At 39.8% G+C, this 19,985-nt stretch overlaps 1 protein-coding gene across 2 annotated transcripts in view; it reads left to right on the top strand.

The window, feature by feature from the left end:
* EBF2 (EBF transcription factor 2) overlaps nucleotides 1–19,985 on the top strand; it is a 347,547-nt gene that overhangs the window by 267,666 nt on the left and 59,896 nt on the right. For both annotated transcript variants that reach the window (XM_070765697.1, XM_070765698.1), the window contains exons 8-9: nucleotides 1,556–1,673; nucleotides 17,650–17,780. In XM_070765697.1, the coding sequence (XP_070621798.1) occupies nucleotides 1,556–1,673; nucleotides 17,650–17,780 (249 nt within the window). The remainder of the gene's footprint in view (nucleotides 1–1,555; nucleotides 1,674–17,649; nucleotides 17,781–19,985) is intronic.

Genomic DNA, 19,985 nt, shown 5'->3' with positions numbered 1-19,985 from the left:
TTCTACCTTGGGGGGCTTCTGCTCCGGCAATCTCACACTACTCATAAGAGCCTACAAAACTTTTGCCAGACCCATCCTTAAATACAAGCTCATCTGTCTGGAACCCATCCCACATCTCGGACATCAACACCCTTGAAAATGTCCAAAGATATTTCACCAGAAGAGCCCTTCACTCCTCCACTCGAAACAGAATACCCTACGAAAATAGACTAACAATCCTGGGTCTAGAAAGCTTAGAACTATGGTGCCTAAAACACGATTTAAGTATTGCCCACAAGATCATATGCTGCAACGTCCTACCGGTCAATGACTACTTCAGCTTCAACCACAACAACACAAGAGCACGCAATAGATTCAAACTTAATATTAACCGCTCCAAACATGACTGTAAAAAATATGATTTCAACAATCGAGTTATCGAAGGGTGGAACTCATTACCGGACTCAATAGTGTCAACCCCTAACCCCCAACATTTCTCCCTTAGACTATCCATGATTGACGTCTCCAGGTTCCTAAGAGGTCAGTAAGGGGCATACATAAGTGCACTGGTGTGCCTAACGTCCCCTGTCCAATTGTCTTTCCTTTATCTCATATATCATATATATTATATTTATTTATTTATTATTTAGATTTGTATGCCGCCCCTCTCCGCGAACTTCCTTTTATATATCTTCTCCTCTATTTTTACATACTGTATTATCTTTATATATATTACTTCATGTCTATTCTCTTCCATATGTATTGTGTATTGGACAAATGAATAAACAAACAAACAAACAAACAAATAAATAAATAAAAAACACCGCTTTTAACAGGGACGGGTGTTGATATGGAGCTTCCTATTTTGACCACTTGTTGCCTGTTAGACAGAAATGCAGTAATCCAGGTGTGGAGGGATCCTGAGATGCCATAGGATTTGAGCTTTTGAAGTAGTTTGTCATGGACCACTGAATCAAAGGCTTGTAATCTTGTACCTGCCCCTTCAGACAGCGGGAGTGGGAAATACAGGAAATGTAAGTACTGTGTTAGCACAGCAGTGAAATTGGTGCCTTGCTACTTCCTGCCTTTGAGATGTTTCCATTCTGTCTTTAGTACATCGATCAGAAGAGTGCTATGATCCCATTCACAAACCATTACATCTTTATAATGCCAGGGCTGTTTTTTCCTTTGCTGTCTCCATTCCTCTTCCTTTGAGTTTTTTAAATTTGAGTTTTGTATTCTGCCCTTCTCCTTAGACTCAGGGCGGCTTACAACATGTTAGCAATAGCACTTTTGAACAGAGCCAGCATATTGCCCCCACAATCCGGGTCCTTCAAAGTGAATCGATTCAGCTATCAAAATCAAACCATGGATTCACTTCATCTTGGGCTAGTACGCATTGCTGCTACTACCGCAATCAAAATAGAAAAGCTGTTTTTCATCCATTGTAATAGGTTAATCCCTACAAGGATTGGATTTACTTTTGTGAAACAAGGATGTGAGCTTAAACTTGGTTAGGTAGTGAAAAATGGGAATGTGATTTATTTGCTTTTCTCTCTTTTTTTTAAACATCCAGGTTGTGTTATCAACAACAGTGAATGTTGATGGACATGTCTTGGCGGTGTCGGACAATATGTTTGTTCACAACAACTCAAAACATGGACGAAGAGCAAGGAGACTTGATCCTTCAGAAGGTAGGTTTACTTCATTGATCTTAAGGATGATGGTGGTGATGATGATGATGATGATTAATATTATTATTATTTATTAGATTTATATTCCGCCCCTTTCTGATGGTGGAAGTAGAAACATAGAAACATAGAAACATAAAAGACTGACGGCAGAAAAAGACCTCATGATCCATCTAGTCTGCCCTTATACTATTTCCTGTATTTTATCTTACAATGGATATATGTTTATCCCAGGCATGTTTAAATTCAGTTACTGTGGATTTACCAACCACGTCTGCTGGAAGTTTGTTCCAAGCATCTACTACTCTTTCAGTAAAATAATATTTTCTCATGTTGCTTTTGATCTTTCCCCCAACTAACTTCAGATTGTGTCCCCTTGTTCTTGTGTTCACTTTCCTATCAAAAACACTTCCCTCCTGAGCCTTATTTAACCCTTTAACATATTTAAATGTTTCGATCATATCCCTCCCTTTTCCTTCTGTCCTCCAGACTATACAGATTGAGTTCATGAAGTCTTTCTTGATACGTTTTATGCTTAAGACCTTCCACCATTCTTGTAGCCCATCTTTGGACCCGTTCAATTTTGTCAATATCTTTTTGTAGTCATCCAAGATAGACTACCTTCAAAAGAATGCAAAATAACTTGTCTGGTGGCATGGGTTTTATCCACAAACCTCCATCCCAATGTTTTTACACACCTGGATTCCTCCAGGATAAAGTTTTTCCCAAAGTCTTCCAAAACCAGATGTCATGTTGTAATTTTTATCAAGCAATAGGAAGGAAAAAATATTTACAAATATAACTGGAAAATAATCAGTTTAATGGTGATGAATTTGAATACATTTTTAAGATCGGTGAGGTCAAATTGAATTGAGTTTCTCTCCTGGACTAGTTTTGGCCATCACTTGCCAAGTCCTCCCAAATGGCAAAATAGGACAAGTTGCACATTCCTATACTTGGTTTTTTGCACATCCTAAGATGTTCCAAGGATGTCCTTTGAAAGCATATTTGAATACATTTCTTTCCTTTTTTCTGATCAAGAGTGCCTTATTAGTCCTCCTAGTCACAACAGTGATTGGCATACATTCAAACAAATGCTCTTAGTAGGCATTATTTTTACGTTTGACCAGAAGGTATGACATTTTAGGGACATAAAGAATATTGTAGAAGTATTGATTGGTGGACATATTTGTATGTCTACTTTGGATATACATTGTTCCCTCGATTTTCGTGGGTCTGAACTTCGCGAAAAGTCTATACCACGGGTTTTCAAAACTATTAATTAAAAAAATACTTCGCGGGTTTGTTCCCTATACCACGGTTTTTCCTGCCCGATGACGTCATATGTCATCGCCAAACGTTCGTCTGCCTTTAATAATTTTTTTTAAAATAAACTTTAATAAATAAACATGGTGAATAATAATCTAAATGGTTGCTAAGGGAATGGAAAATTGCAACTTAGGGGTTTAAAGAGTTAAGGGAAGGCTTGTGATATTGTTCATAGCCAAAAATAGTGTATTTACTTCCGCATCTGTACTTCGCGGAAATTCAACTTTTGCGGGCGGTCATGGAACGCATCCCCCGTGAAAATCGAGGGAACACTGTATAATGATACCTCAGTACTCATCATTGATTGATTCTGGGAGGTGCGATGTGTATCAAAGATGAGCATCAAGCACATTTTTCCCATAAGAAATAATGCAGCAGTGGGTTGCTCCTGGTTCAGCCCAGTTCTAAGAACCAGTGGTGGCAGGAGGCTGTGTCCACCCACCCAGGATGCTTCTGCGTATGTGGAGAAGCAGCGCATGTGGGCATGAACATGCACATGAACTGGTAATAAAGGGTTTTAGAACCCATTACTGGAATAATATAGTGAGTCACGAGACAACTGACACCAACTTCTAGCTTGTATGTTGAGTACTATTCTCTACATCAATAACCTTTGCGATTACATCCAAGCAACTGTGTCCTCTTTGCTGACAATGTAAAACTCTTCAACACCACCGATAACACAGCTACTCTCCAAAAAGACCTTGACGCTGTTTCTGAGTGGTCTAACACATGGCAACTCCAAATCTCAACTCGCAAATGCTCTGTCCTACACATTGGGAAGAAGAACCTGAACTCCAAATACGAACTGACTAATCAAATTATCACAGATAATCCCCACTCAGTTAAAGACCTTGGTATACTAATAGCAAAAGATTTAAGTGCCAAAGCCCACTGCAAAAACATAGCCAAGAAGGCTTCAAGAGTTGTAAACTTAATCCTACGTAGCTTCTGCTCTGGCAATCTCACACTACTTACCAGAGCTTACAAAACTTTTGCCAGACCCATCCTCGAATACAGCTCATCTGCTTGGAACCCATATCGCATCTCAGACATTAACACCCTTGAAAATGTCCAAAGAGCCCTTCACTCCTCCACTCGAAACAGAATACCCTACGAGACTAGACTTTCAATCCTGGGCCTAGAAAGTTTAGAACAAAGACGCCTTAAACAAGATCTAAGTATTGTCCACAAGATCATATGCTGCAACGTCCTACCTGTCGGTGACTACTTCAGCTTCAACCACAACAACACAAGAGCACACAACAGATTTAAACTTAATATTAACCGCTCCAAACTTGACTGTAAAAAATATAACTTCAGTAACCGAGTTGTTGAAGCGTGGAACTCATTATCGGACTCCATAGTGTCATCCCCAAACACCCAACACTTTACCCTTAGATTATCTACGGTTGACCTATCCAGATTCCTAAGAGGTCAGTAAGGGGCGAGTACAAGTGCACTAGAGTGCCTTCCGTGCCCTGTCCTATTGGTCTCCTATTCCTTTCTTCTATTCCTATATCTCTTCTTCTATTCTTTCACTGATATGTTCTATTACTATATCTTCTTTTCTATTCTTTCTTAGATATATTTTACTATGAGTATCTCCTCTATAACCTTCATCATGTATTTTACTATGTGTATATAGATATATACCCACTAAAACCCTCATTGTGTATTGGACAAAATAAATAAAATAAAATAAAATACTAAACAATTGATATGTACCGGGCAAAATTTTTGTGTCAAAATGCTTTGAGTACCAAATTCAATGAGGTTCAAAGCAGTTGAGTACCAACTTGTGTCCCACCGTATATCCAATACTAGGTATATGCTTGAACTAAACTTTGAGAAGCTTGATTTTCCTGAAAACTATCTTGAAGAAGACCCAAGTTATATGGTTTATCATCTCATTGATAAAGGAAGTGTGTAGCTGCATACCTCTAGAAGGCATCATCAAGGTTATTTATTTATTTAGTTAGTTAGTTAGTTAGTTAGTTAGTTAGTTAGTTAGTCCAATACATAATACACATTGAAGAGAAAAATATGTAATAATATAAGTAAAGAAAAGAATAGAATAGAAGATATAAAAGTATAGGTGAACATATTTGAAAGGAAGAAAAGATAAATGAGATAAGGAGAGACTATTGGACAGGGGACGGAAGGAACACTGGTGCACTTATGCAAGCCCCTTACTGACCACTTAGGAACCTGGAGAGGTCAATCGTGGATAGTCTAAGGGAAAAATGTTTGGGGTTAGGGGTTGACACTACTGAGTTGGGTAATGAGTTCCACGCTTCGACAATTCGGTTGCTGAAGTCATATTTTTTACAGTCAAGTTTGGAGCGGTTAATATTAAGTTTGAATCTGTTGCGTGGTCTTGTGTTGTTGCGATTGAAGCTGTGTGCAATATACCAAACAGCCAAGGCAGTTTGAATCATCCTAAAAATTCTACCCTCGCAGGAAATTCTCTCAATTTATAGCATCTTGTTTTCTAATTTGAAACTGGTGGTTCTGTTCAAGTACAGAAAACTACAGCCTCGTCAAGGAGTGATCAAGACAAAAATATGGATAGGCTGTCTGTCTGGAAATGAGGAAAGTTGTGTGGGAATATCATCTTGGGAAGGATACCATGGCTGAGCATAAATCAAATGTAGTCCATCATCTTTGCAAAACATTTTTAAATGTCTGAAGATACAAATGGACAGGGGAGGAATTTTTTTTCCTGCTTTACAGAGAGAGGTTTTCCTTTGCTGTTAAAACCATGTGAGGTCTATTTGAACTTGTATCTCAGTACTTCAAAGTTACACCAATGTGAAATTTGACCGTGAAGTTAGAGATGACCTGGAAGCCCCAAGGGACCAGTTCAAACAGGTTCACCCAAACTGGTAGAGACTCACTGGTGAGATCACAATGACGTCACCGAACGGAATCAGTCGGTGCTGGTCTGTGGGTGCCACCATCTTCTTTTTTTGATTTTTTTAAAAAAAATATTTTTATTTTCCTTCTGAGCATGCTCAGAAGCTGAGCTCTGGCACTGTGCATGCAGTCACCATCTTTTTAAATTTTTATTACTATTTTCATTATTATTTTTCATTATTATTATTATTATTGTTGTTGTTTTGTTGTTGTTGTTATTGTTGTTTTGTTATTATTACTGTATTTATTTATTTATTTATTTGTTTGTTTGTTTGTTTGTTTATTTATTGGATTTGTATGCCGCCCCTCTCCGTAGACTCGGGGCGGCTAACAACAATAATAAAAACAACACGTAAATCCAATACTAAAACAACTAAAAAACCCTTATTGTAAAACTAATCATACATACAAACAAACATACCATGCATGAATTGTAAAGGCCTAGGGGGAAAGAATATCTCAATTCCCCCATGCCTGACGGCAGAGGTGGGCTTTAAGGAGCTTACGAAAGGCGAGGAGCGTGGGGGCAATTCTAATCTCCGGGGGGACTTGGTTCCAGAGGGCGGGGGCTGCCACAGAGAAGGCTCTTCCCCTGGGCCCCGCCAAACAACATTGTTTAGTTGACGGGACCTGGAGAAGGCCCCCTCCATGGGACCTAACTGGTCGCTGGGATTCGTACAGCAGAAGGCGGTCCCGGAGATAATCTGGTCCGGTGCCATGAAGGGCTTTATAGGTCATAACCAACACTTTGAATTGTGACCGGAAACTGATCGGCAACCAAAGCAGACTGCAGAGTGTTGGTGTGAAATGGGCATATTTTGGAAAGCCCATGATTGCTCTCGCAGCTGCATTCTGCACGATCTGAAGTTTCCAAACACTTTTCAAAGGTAGCCCCATGTAGAGAGCATTACAGTAGCCGAGCCTCGAGGTGATGAGGGCATGAGTGACTGTGAGCAGTGGTGCACCAGGCGAACCTGGGCAAATGCCCCCCTCGCCACATCATCATCATCATCATCATCATCATCATTATTATTATTAGTAGTAGTATTATTATTATTAGTATTATTATTGGTTTTTTCACTATTGCATATTGGCATGCAGTGAGTGCATGTGCCCACGAGGTAAGCTGGGACCCATCTCTGGCTCTAACCTTCAGAAAAGCCAGCTCTTGCTTATAATCAGCACAATTTCCTCTCATTTAAACTAAAGGAGATGAGCAAAACAAGGCAAGTATAACACAAGGACAGTACTACCCTGTTTCCCCGATAGTAAGACACCCCCGATTGTAAGACGTATCGGGGGTTTCAGGGGGGTCGGCTAATATAAGCCGTACCCCAAAAGTAAGACATATGTCTTACTTTCGGGGAAACACGGGGGTATTGCCGCCTCCCTCTCATCTAGCTGCGCGCCGCCTCCTGCCCACGTCCGCACCGTCCCCCTCTCCATACGTCGCTGCGTCTGCCACCTCCCTCTGATCTTAATGAGCGCCGCCCCTTGCCCACTTCCGCGCCGCCCCCCCTCCATAAGTCACGGCGTCTAAATGTTAATTTTATGGTTAAAACAAAAAATTCGACCAATTTTTTTCCAATATAAGACATACCCCGAAAGTAAGAGATAGTGGGGCTTTGGGGGATAAAAAGAAAGTAAGACACTGTCTTACTTTTGGGGAAACACGGTAGTACTGTATTAGGACTCTGAATGGGACAATCTATCCATCTACACCAGGATTTGGGGAAGTTGTGAACATCACAGCCTTGTCAAAATCAGGAAAAATCACAGCATTTATATCTGAGTCCAATTTTTTGTACCTGTGATATTGGGCAATATAAGGAAAGGACTGGAATAACATGGTGTCTGCATCCAATAAAAACAAAATAAAAACCTTTCTGCAGACCTGCTACAGTAGTTCAATTCTGGGCATTGGAGGGTCAAGGAAAGAAACTTGTATCCCTGACCCAGTTCCCCAGTGACGAGTTCATAATTGCCCAGTAGTGGCAGAGATATATTCACAAGTGACCCAGTTCTTTCCTTTCACTTTGCAATCTTTTGCATCCAGTTGTGCGCTTCAGCGGCAAGAATTTGGCTCATCGGCCGTGGCTAAATTCCATCTGCTGGACTGTTAGCTTACGCACTTAAGGAGATATTACTCACAGAGTGGGCCTTCTCTGGGTCCCGTCAACTAAACAATGTCGGTTGGCATTGGGGAAGAGCCTTCTCTGTGGCAGCCCCGACTCTCTGGAACCAGCTCCCCCCCCCAGAGATTAGAACTGCCCCTACCCTCCTTGCCTTTCGTAAACTCCTCAAAACCCACCTTTGTCATCAGGCATGGGGGAACTGAGATATCTCCCCCGGGCCTATACAATTTACGTATGGTATGTTTGTATGTATGTCTGTTTAATAATGGGGATTTTTAAATATTTTAAATTGTAAATTATTAGATTTGTTATGAACTGTTTTATTGTGTTGTGAGCCTCCCCGAGTCTACAGAGAGGGACGGCATACAAACAAACAAACAAACAAACAAACAAACAAACAAACAAACAAACAAATATTTCTTGCAGATCAAGTTGACCATTGCACCCTCCCCCGAAAAATGCTTGCATTGCCCCTGACTTTTCCTCCTCTTCCTCCTCCACCTCTCCCCCCCCACTTTACTCCTTCAATTTGGAAGAGCCAAGAGGCGACATGCTACATACATTCTGCTCGGGAATGCCAGGCGTTGGGCTCAGCTGGGCTGGAGTTGATCTTTGAGCAAATCAAGCCCCATTGACATCTTAGTTAAACAGAAACGGGACCCGCGCAAGATGTGTGTATGAAAAAGTGTCAGCCACTCGCTTAAACAAACGGCGCAAAACATAACAATGCGCAGAAGGGAAACTGACACTAATTGATTTTCGTTTGTTTGGCTAAGCGAGGCATCGGTCCGTCGTCTGCAGGCTGTGTTTTCAAGCAATTACAAATCGTTGGATCTGCTAAGCTTCAAATTGGATAATCGCCTTCGCTCTCTCCAAGCCTCATTCTGGCACCAGTTTTTCCCCCCCTCCTTTATTTTCTTCTTTTTTTAAAAAAAATAAAGCCCCGAGAAGCCCCTTTTGGGCCATTCCCCTGTAGCGAGTGAAATTGAGAAGGCTTTGTGACGTTACTGGAAGAGACAAGTTGCTCTATTATTTCATTAGACTTGTTTTGTTGCATTTCCCCACACACACACACACACACACACACACTCCTCCTGTTAAAATGTGCCCTGCTTCAACCTAGAGCAGAATTAATGAACTGGAAGAAAAATGATTGAATCAGTGAAGAATTCAGAGCAGTGTTAATTCTCCCCCAGCGGGCAGTGAAACCGTAGAAGAATACTCCCAAGCTTCTAACGCCTAGGAAACCTACCAGTATTTCCTTGACTGATTGAATGTGATTGACTGGCTGTTCAAAGCAGCCTTAGAGTTTTGGAACTCTGCCAAGCCTCCCTGTCCCCTTTGACCTTGTCAACATTGGGAATCGAGTGATGGATTGACTTTGGTTATGGACTGGAAAACCATCTTGGGGTCTTGATGGGATGTATAGTCCAGAGGCCTTGGATGGATGGGAAGGGAGGGGAGGGTAAGGTGGGGGATTTTACCCTACCGGGCGTGCTTAAATTGGGATGGAATGGGTGGGTTTTCACCATATTCAAGCCATCGGTAAAAACTCTTGTTTTCAGCACTTAGCACTGGAGGAAAAAGAAATATTTCATTTCACTTTTTTTCATTTATTCATTTGTCCAATACACAAATACATAGGAAGAAAAATAGACATGTGGTAATATATGTGAGGGTAAAAGTGAACTTAGAGGAGAGGATATATGAAAGGAAGAGAATATATATGATAAGTGAGAGAAACATAGAAACATAGAAGTCTGACGGCAGAAAAAGACCTCATGGCCCATCGAGTCTGCCCTTATACTATTTTCTGTATTTTATCTTAGGATGGATATATGTTTATCCCAGGCATGTTTAAATTCAGTTACTGTGGATTTATCTACCACGTCTGCTGGAAGTTTGTTCCAAGGATCTACTACTCTTTCAGTAAAATAATATTTTCTCATATTGCTCTTGATCTTTCCCCCAACTAACTTCAGATTGTGTCCCCTTGTTCTTGTGTATACTTTCCTATTAAAAACACTTCCCTCCTGGACCTTATTTAACCCTTTAATATATTTAAATGTTTCGATCATGTCCCCCCTTTTCCTTCTGTCCTCCAGACTATACAGATTGAGTTCATTAAGTCTTTCCTGATACGTTTTATGCTTAAGACCTTCCACCATTCTTGTAGCCCGTCTTTGGACCCGTTCAATTTTGTCAATATCTTTTTGTAGGTGAGGTCTCCAGAACTGAACACAGTATTCCAAATGTGGTCTCACCAGCACTCTATATAGTGGGATCATAATCTCCCTCTTCCTGCTTGTTATACCTCTAGCTATGCAGCCAAGCATCCTACTTGCTTTCCCTACCGACAATTGGACAGGGGACGAAAGGCACACCAGTGCACTTATGTACGCCCCTTAATATTTCTGTTTAATCAAAACAATTCGAGGAGCCATCAGATTATGACAAATACACTTGGGGTCTACTCAAAAAGACAGATGATAGCTTTTTAAAAAAATTATGAGGAACAGAATGCTAAGAAAAAAAGGAGAGGAAATGAGAAGAAAACAGGAAAATATGTATTTTTGTCAAGAAAAAAAACCTGGAAGTATCTAACTGCAGTTAATAAAGAATGGAGAGGAATGGAATAGAATAGGATAGAATAGAATGGAATATAATGGAATGGAATGGAATAGAACAGAACAGAATTTTATTGGTGAAGTGACCAGATCATGAGTTAGGTACGGCAGGCATTGACGGTGGGTAGGTGGGAACTACTGACAAAACTCACAAATCTTGCCTGTTCTTCCCCGTGAAAACACAGCTGGCAGAGGGGGGTTGCTTCTACGGTGTCCGCAGGGCCCCTGTCTTGTAGGCGTCGCTGGAGGGCTTGAAGGGCTGGGGGGAGACTGCAGTGGGAGTTGTGGGTTCCGCAGCGTCAGGGTAGGTTTGGCCTGTTGGTTTTTCAGGCACAGAAGTGCCTTGCCGGCTTGCAGTAAGCCCAGCAGCAGGAGGGCTGGATGAGCTAGAGGCATCGCGGCAGCGGTGATGGGGTGCTGCGGAGCCAGAGCGAGTGAGCGCACTTCTGCAAACTAGCCGCCCAAAAAAGTGGGAGCTTTTAAAAACAACACAGGATGCGGGATAAATTCCTAAGAAGTGGGACTGTCCCGCTAAAAGCAGGATGTCTGGTCACCTTATTGATTGGCCAAGTTTGATTGGACACACAAGGAATTTGTCTTGATGCCAACCTATATAAAGTGTACTTAAAGAAAAGATAAATTCATCAAAGATCTTGATGATAGGTTGAGATTCAGTAAATAGATTGAGATTCAGTAAAATTGAGGTCATTTCTGATACATCGTGTTTTCTTCACCCAATAAATTCCATCCTAATATTCAGAATAACAGCTTAAACAACCCACTGCTCAAACTCCGATATTTTCCAATATCATATTTTGTTTTTAAAAGGATGATTTACTTTTACCTTCCTATTCAGATTTGATTTGATTTTTAATGTTTTAAAAAACCAAGCCTGTATGTCCAGTTGAGAATCCTACCAGATTGAAAAATGAATACACTGCTCAAAAAAATAAATAAAGGGAACCCTCAAATAACACATCCTAGATCTGAATAAATGAAATATTCTCATTGAATACTTTGTTCTGTACAAAGTTGAATGTGCACAACAACATGTGAAATTGATGGTCAATCAGTGTTGCTTCCTAAGTGGACAGTTTGATTTCACAGAAGTTTGATTTACTTGCAGTTATATTGTGTTGTTTAAGTGTTCCCTTTATTTATTTGTTTTGAGCAATATACTTGTAATAAAATGAAATGAATAAAATATTCATGCTAGGGACACATAAAATCAGTAAATAATCCAACGGCCTTGGTTCATAATTCTTTCCAAAATTCTGTACCATGGGCTAAGGTCACCACCCCAAACACCAAAAATAGTTTCTTCTTCCTCTGTTGTTATTATCTTCAAATTTTGTTAAATTGAACAGGCCAACAGAAGTTTGCATGAAACATTTAAATATATTAAAGGGTTAAATAAGGTTCAGGAGGGAAGTGTTTTTAATAGGAAAGTGAACACAAGAACAAGGGGACACAATCTGAAGTTAGTTGGGGGAAAGATCAAAAGCAACATGAGAAAATATTATTTTACTGAAAGAGTAGTAGATCCTTGGAACAAACTTCCAGCAGATGTGGTAGATAAATCCACAGTAACTGAATTTAAACATGCCTGGGATAAACATATATCCATCCTAAGATAAAATACAGAAAATAGTATAAGGGCAGACTAGATGGACCAGGAGGTCTTTTTCTGCCGTCAGACTTCTATGTTTCTATGTTTCTATGTTTCAATTGTGGTGAGGGGAAAAAAATGCCTAGAAACTTTTTTTGGGTCTCCCAAGTTATTATAACTGACAGTCATCCATGTACAGTAAACCTAGAGAAATTAAACACAGATGCTTCTTTAAATAATATACAGTACTGTATAGATAAACTGTGGAATTTACTGCAGGAGGTGCGACGATAGCCACCAAGTTAGAAAAACCCACGCAGGACCTTTCTATCAATGGCTACAAGCCTTGAGGGAATCGTAAGCAGCAGAGTTTAATTATTAGCTGCTAGATAATGGCACTGGATGAGGCCTATATCCATCCTTGCCTTAGACCTCTTCCCACAACACACTTATCTGGGACAATTAGGAACTTAATATGTTGTGATTAAATGACCCAGTTAGCCAATCCCCAAAGGAACACAGTTAACCCCAAACAAGCTCAGTTATACAAGGTGAAACTAATTCCACCCACTCACTTGCAACATGAAACATTTAAATCCTAGTCTACTAAGAAAAAGAGATGCAGAAGAAAAGTGGTTGGAAAAGTAGATTAGGTCAGTAATAGTGAACCTATGGCATAGGTGCCACAGGTGGCACGCGGAGCCATATCTGCTGGCACCCAAGTTGTTGCCCTAGCTCAGCTCCGATGTGCATGTGTGTGCCAGCCAGCTGATTTTTGGCCCACAGAGGCTCCGGGCGGGCATTTTTGGCTTCCAGAGATCCTCCAGAGGGCTGGGAGAAAGTGTTTTTACCCTCCCCCAGCTCCAGGGAAGCCTTTGGCGCCTGGGGAGAACAAAACACGAGCCTACTGGACCCACCATAAGTTGGGAAACAGGCTGTTTCCAGCCTCCAGAGAGCCTCCATGGGGCGGGGAAGCCATTTTCGCCTTCCCCAGGCATTGAATTATGGGTGTGGGCACTTGCGAATACGCAATAGGACTCACCCATATACTTTTGGCACCCGAGGAAAAAAAGGTTTGCCATCAGTATGATTCTATTCTATTCTATTCTATTCTATTCTAGCCTAGCCTAGCCTAGCCTAGCCTAGCCTAGCCTAGCCTAGCCTAGCCTAGCCTAGCCTAGCCTAGCCTAGCCTAGCCTAGCCTAGCCTAGCCTAGCCTAGCCTAGCCTAGCCTAGCCTAGCCTAGCCTAGCCATCCTATTCCTGAAACCTTCTTTTTCAAGCAATGTTTTAAAAACTGCTGCGCTTTTGTTAGCCTTCTCTCTTTTTATAATTTTTACTTTCTCAATTGAGGGAAGCATTTATGATAAATTATTTATTCCATGATGTTGCCATATCATCCACTTTGGGAGGACTTGCCCCCTGGAAGGCACCCCCTGCCTTTTTGAAATCAGCAAGCAACTAAAAAGAAGAATTTGCTGTAAATGCTTTATGTGAAACTGGCAAGTACCGCAACCATGATTCGCTTCCCTGGCGGATCGCTACTTTAATCCAGTTCAAGATTCAGTGATGCATCTAATCAAGTACTGAATTATATGGGTGGTAGCCACCCTCTGGAGACACTAGTGGAATTCTTACCCTGGCTACCTAAAACCCTTGGGGGTTTCTCTAGTCTAGGGAATACATGAGATCTACTACTGAGTGTATTCAAATTTCATTGCAACTGTTTCTCAGATTTGTATCCTCCTTTCCTTCAGACAGGCTTAGAAACATAGAAACATAGAAACATAGAAGTCTGACGGCAGAAAAAGACCTCATGGTCCATCTAGTCTGCCCTTATACTATTTCCTGTATTTTATCTTAGGATGGATATATGTTTATCCCAGGCATGTTTAAATTCAGTTACTGTGGATTTATCTACCACGTCTGCTGGAAGTTTGTTCCAAGGATCTACGACTCTTTCAGTAAAATAATATTTTCTCACGTTGCTTTTGATCTTTCCCCCAACTAACTTCAGATTGTGTCCCCTTGTTCTTGTGTTCACTTTCCTATTAAAAACACTTCCCTCCTGGACCTTATTTAACCCTTTAACATATTTAAATGTTTCGATCATGTCCCCCCTTAGTTCAAATCAAACCAGTTTCCTGGCTTATAGCCAGTGGTGGGATTCAGATAATTTAACATCCGGTTCTCCCAGGGTCAGGTTGGCTGTCATGATAGGCATGGCTCAACCTGACTCTGAGCGAACCATTAGTTAAATTACACCAGAGGTGAAATGCTCCCAGTTTGCTCAATGCTGTTTGGAATCGGAGGGAGTGCAAGGGTCCACCCACTCACCCACCCAGACATTGCTGTTTGGGTTCCCTTATCCTCTGTGCATGTACAGAATGCTTTGTGCATGCACTGAGGGTAAAAGAACCCAAATAGCAGCGTGGAGCTTCACGCTCCCTTCGCGCCAGGCTCTCTGATGACCAACAGGAAGGAGCGAACCAGGTGCGTTTTATCTCTGAATTACATGCCTCCCACTGCTATCAAAGTGAATCCTTTCCTCCCAGGAGATTCCTATAGAGGCCCCATGGAGGCTTCTCCCTGCCTTTTCCTGTTACAGTTTCGAAGGCTCAGGTTTGTAAGTGGAGAATGGTTCTTGAGAAGAGGCAACAAAAATCTTGAACACCCAGTTCTTATCTAGAAAAGTTTGTAAGTAGAGGCGTTCTTAGGTAGAGGTACCACTGTCATCATTTAGCATCCCAATTTACCTGACTTCTTTCTCCCTGGCTACACAGAACACTAATTTGTTTCTTTGTGGTGTAATGCGTTATATGAACCTAGTCATTTGTGGTCTTTCCAGTAAATTATGAGGGAGGACATTTTCCTTTCTCTCCGTGTGTCAGCCAATGTCTTAATTACAGCAAGACTGCAAAACACTATAAAGTACTCTGTGAATCTTCAGTATTTCCAAATTTCAGTTCCCAGACTGGAGAAGAAGCCAGGGAGATGGTGAGCCATAGAAACCGAATGAAAATTCAACGGATAAATGACAGTTGTTCATATTGAAGAAAAGCAGTAATGCATAATCATAAAGGATTGCTTTGGAAAATATATACAACAATAAAATATGTGTTAAGAATCTAAAGAAAGGTGTAGGTAGTTTAGTTTTGCTTTATAATTGTTTTAATAATGTTAATTTGTTTATTATTTTTACTTTTTAAAATACTTTGACGTATGTAATAAATAAAATTTAGACTTTACACAATTTTTTTGGGGGGAGCAATGTAGCCTGCATGATAAATCATTGACATATATATGAAATTAATTTGTTAATGGAAAAAAGCGTGTACTAATTTATATACTTGAGACAAATTATAGTCTGGTGTGTAATTAATATAATATAAATATAGTTACTTTAATGCTAATATAATGCTAATATCCATATATACTACTATTAATTTAATTTTTCTATTGTACTTACTATTGTGTTTGCTTTTTTAAAAGTGGAAAATTAATAAAAAATATTTTTTAAAAAGGGGAAAAGAAAGAAAATGAATGAAAATTCTCATGTGAATTGTCCTAAACGCTTGACAGCATAGAAGATGGACAGTCACTGAAAGGCAAAAGAATTTTCCAAAATTATCCAGAAACAAGAGAGTGCGGGGTGAAAAAGGTCTTTTCAGCATCTGTTTTAGGCACTTAATTTGTCCGTTCTCTCTGCCTTTGGCAAACCCCTGCTAAACAAACTTTGAAAAGCTTGTTTGGGACAGATCTTCTTGGCTGAAATCTTCCAGAAGTTTCTTCAGGGGCCCAGGACAAACTGAGCATGTAATTCAGACAACCACTAATGATCAGGGATGGATTCCCGATTCTGCTGCTACCAGTGTGCTGCACATGCAGTTTTGCTTCTACTGTGGGTGCGCATCCCAGCGAGATTTTGGTTCTGCACATGTGCAGGAAGCAAACTCTAATGAGGAGACACACACGATAAAGTGATCTTGGTGATATTTTTTTTTGCTTCCCTGTGTGCATGGAAGCAAAAAATCCCACCAAAATCTCTCTCATGTGCCCATGCGCGGAAGCAAACTCTCGCTGGGATGCGTCCGCCCGCAGCAGAAGCAAAGCTCAATTTTTGCTACTGGTGCCTCATCCTTATCTGTAGCAACCCAATACTGTTAATGATGGTGAACATGAATCTAAATGGTTGAAATGGGTCGCATATAGTATACAGTTTTGGCATTCTCACCTAAAGTCTCATGGATTGCAATTCATGATTACAGGAAGCTCATAAGGTTGGGTGTTATCATGAGTTTGAGTATGTATGTGTGTGTGTAATAATTTGTAACTTTTTAAATAATACTTTTAATTTTTTTATTTACACACTTTTTTTCTTCTTTAAAACACATGGGTGCTTAATAAACAGTGCATTGTCTGGATCAATTTGTTTATAATAAACGAGTGATAAAAGTAGTAATGATAATATCCAGAGTTAAAATACGTCAATATACTTTTTATAGTAATTTTTTTTTACTTCATTTACACATATATTTCAGTAATCTTTCATCCTCTAGTTTCTACCTTTCTTGTCCAACCATTGATAAAACATATGTACAAATGACAAATTCCCTTTGTGTCCAATCACACTTGGCCAATAAAAATTCTATTCTATTCTATTCTATTCCATTCCATTCCATCCCATTCCATCCCATCCCATCCCATCCTATCCTATCCTATCCTACCTCCCATGTTAAAATATACTGCTCAAAAATAAATAAATAAATAAATAAATAAATAAAACACTTAAACAACACAATATAACTCCAAGTAAATCAAACTTCTGTGAAATCAAACTGTCCACTTAGGAAGCAACACTGATTGACCATCAATTTCATTTTGTTACCAGCACATTCAACTTCGTACATAACAAAGTATTCAATGAGAATATTTCATTCATTCAAATCTAGGATGTGTTCTTTGAGTGTTCCCTTTATTTTTTTGAGCAGTATATATTCTGTTTCTTCCTTATCTCTTTTTATTGTTGTCAGTCTATCCATCTCTACACAGTCTAGTATTTTTCTAATTACACTTTCATCTATAAGTACATCTTCATTTTTCCAGTATTGTGCAAATACAATTCTGGCAGCTGTCAACACATATATTGTTAAATATGCATATTCAATCATTTGTAACTTAATGTTATGTTTCCAGAGTTCCTGTATCATTGTGCCTTGTGCGACATTGACATTATGGGGTGGCGGGGTGGGGAGATAGCTGAGAAATTGGGAACTATCAAAAGAAGTCTTCATAGGTGCTTCATCTGAAAGCTAACTCTATTCTCCCTTTCTTTTCTTTTCCTCGTGACTTTTTTTTTAGCCACTCCATGCATCAAAGCTATTAGTCCAAGTGAAGGCTGGACCACTGGTGGAGCCATGGTGATCATTATAGGGGACAACTTTTTCGATGGGCTTCAAGTCGTCTTTGGGACCATGCTTGTGTGGAGTGAGGTAGGCACTCTTCCTTCCTAGTTGCATTTTTTTTCTTGAAGAATCAAGATAGTTTGGAATTGCACTTATCACTTCTCACGATGAGCATCAATAGAGCATCAGTGGAGAACAAAGTTTCATAACGTTCTCCATTACTCTCTTTCTGTTTTAATTTGAGTCCCGTCTACATAGTGTAAGTGCAAATTATCATTTTCTTTCATTCAGGTTGGTTACCATCTTCCAAACAACAATGAAAAACAATGCAGATGTGATTATAGATAGCATGCACATCCATGTTCATGGGTGTGCATGCACATCCACACAAACACAGACACACATAAAGAGAGTCTTTTACCTGCTGACTTATATTTCTCTGTAAGGGTAAAACATACTTGGCAAAACCAGAGGTTATTCCTTTGACTATAACTGGTTTTGTCAAGTATGCCTTGACTATACTTTGACTATAATTCATAAAGTGTCAGAGTTCAAGTTAATAAACAAACAAACAATTAAGATATCCATTTTGGTAAAAAATCCAAAAGAAAAATCACAGGGAATTCCAAATTATGTTAACTCCACTTTGGAAAATAAAGCAAGTAGTTTAGAATTCCAGAATGGGGAGGAATGGGGGCCTTTGCACAAATTCAACTTGTGCACCAATTGCAGCAATAGTTCCCTCTAAGCTGCGCAGTGAGCAATCGCTCACTTAAAAATCATCATCAACTCAGAGTTTTCCAAACCTGCCCAGAAGCCGAGAGGGAAAGAGTGAGAGGGAAGGAGAGAGAGAGGAAGAGAGAGAAACAGATAGAAAAAAGAGAGGAAGGAAAAGAGAAAGAAAAAGAATGGGAGTAAGGAAGAGAGAAAGAAAATCAAAATCTAGTTTGAAACTAGCTCAATTATTTAAGTGGCATTTTGATATTGATAGAGTTGCCCTATTATGAGCTCACTGTTATAGACACACAGTACAGTATTTTATTTTGAAATTCTCTGAGGCAAAACAGGGTGGGTTTTTTGTTTGTTTGTTTGTTTGTTTATTTATTTACTTACTTACTTACTTACTTACTTACTTACTTACTTACTTACTTATTTATTATTTCTGTGCCGCCCAGTCCCAAAGGGACTGCCGCTCAGACACTATACTTTTCCACCCACCCCCCAAAAAAATTAGAGGGAACACTGGTTGCAGCCCTACTTGGATCAGGAATTTAAACTCACAATCACTCCCGCCCTTATCACCTCACGTCTCGACTATTGCAATGCACTCTATATGGGCCTACTCTTGAAAAGTATTCAGAGTCTACAATTGGTCCAAAACGTAGCCGCATGACCTGTTATGGGTATACCCCATGATGGGCTGCCAGAATTTTTACTGCCACACTGTGGGTGTGGCTTATTTTGTGGGTGTGGCTCATGTGACTGTGTAGGAATGGATTGTGACCGGCGGTGGCTTAAAAGTCATGTGACTGGGTGGGAGTAGCTTACCGACCAAGATAGGTTTTCAAATAGGTGCTTGGACTCTTTTTCAGGTGATTAAGTCACTTTATTTGAATAGCCACAAAAAGGACAAATGATAGACAACATTATGTGTTGAAGAACATAGTAACATGTTAAGGTTTTGTACTGAACCCACAAGGTTCAGTATGATAACAGATTAGGCAAGTAGTTCAATTTTATTTAATTGCTATCAAAATTCAGATCTAGATAATGATTAAAATAATTAAAGCATTTATGAGTACTATTTAATTATTTCCTATTTTAAAAGTAATTAAGGATCATACTAAGGTACCAGAGTAGGAAGGACAATAAAAAACTATCAAGTATTCAATAAATAGGGCATAAACATACTACCCCCACTGTGTTCCCCTCGGTGGTGGCAGCAGCCCATTACTGGATATACCTAGGTATATCCATCAGTGTTCCCTCTAATTTTTTTGGGGGGTGGGCGGAAAAGTATAGTGTCTGAGCGGCAGTCCCTTTGGGACTGGGCGGCACAGAAATATTAAATAAATAAATAAACGAACGAACGAACGAACAAACAAACAAACAAACAAACAAAAAACCCACCCTGTTTTGCCTCAGAGAATTTCAAAATAAAATACTGTACTGTGTGTGTCTATAACAGTGAGCTCATAATAGGGCAACTCTGTCAATATCAAAATGCTACTTAAATAGTTGAGCTAGTTTCTCTCTTCCTTACTCCCATTCTTTTTCTTTCTCTTTTCCTTC

Source organism: Erythrolamprus reginae, chromosome 12 (assembly GCF_031021105.1).
Source record: "Erythrolamprus reginae isolate rEryReg1 chromosome 12, rEryReg1.hap1, whole genome shotgun sequence".
Lineage (NCBI taxonomy): Eukaryota > Metazoa > Chordata > Lepidosauria > Squamata > Dipsadidae > Erythrolamprus > Erythrolamprus reginae.
This window is presented reverse-complemented; position numbering and strand designations above follow the sequence as displayed.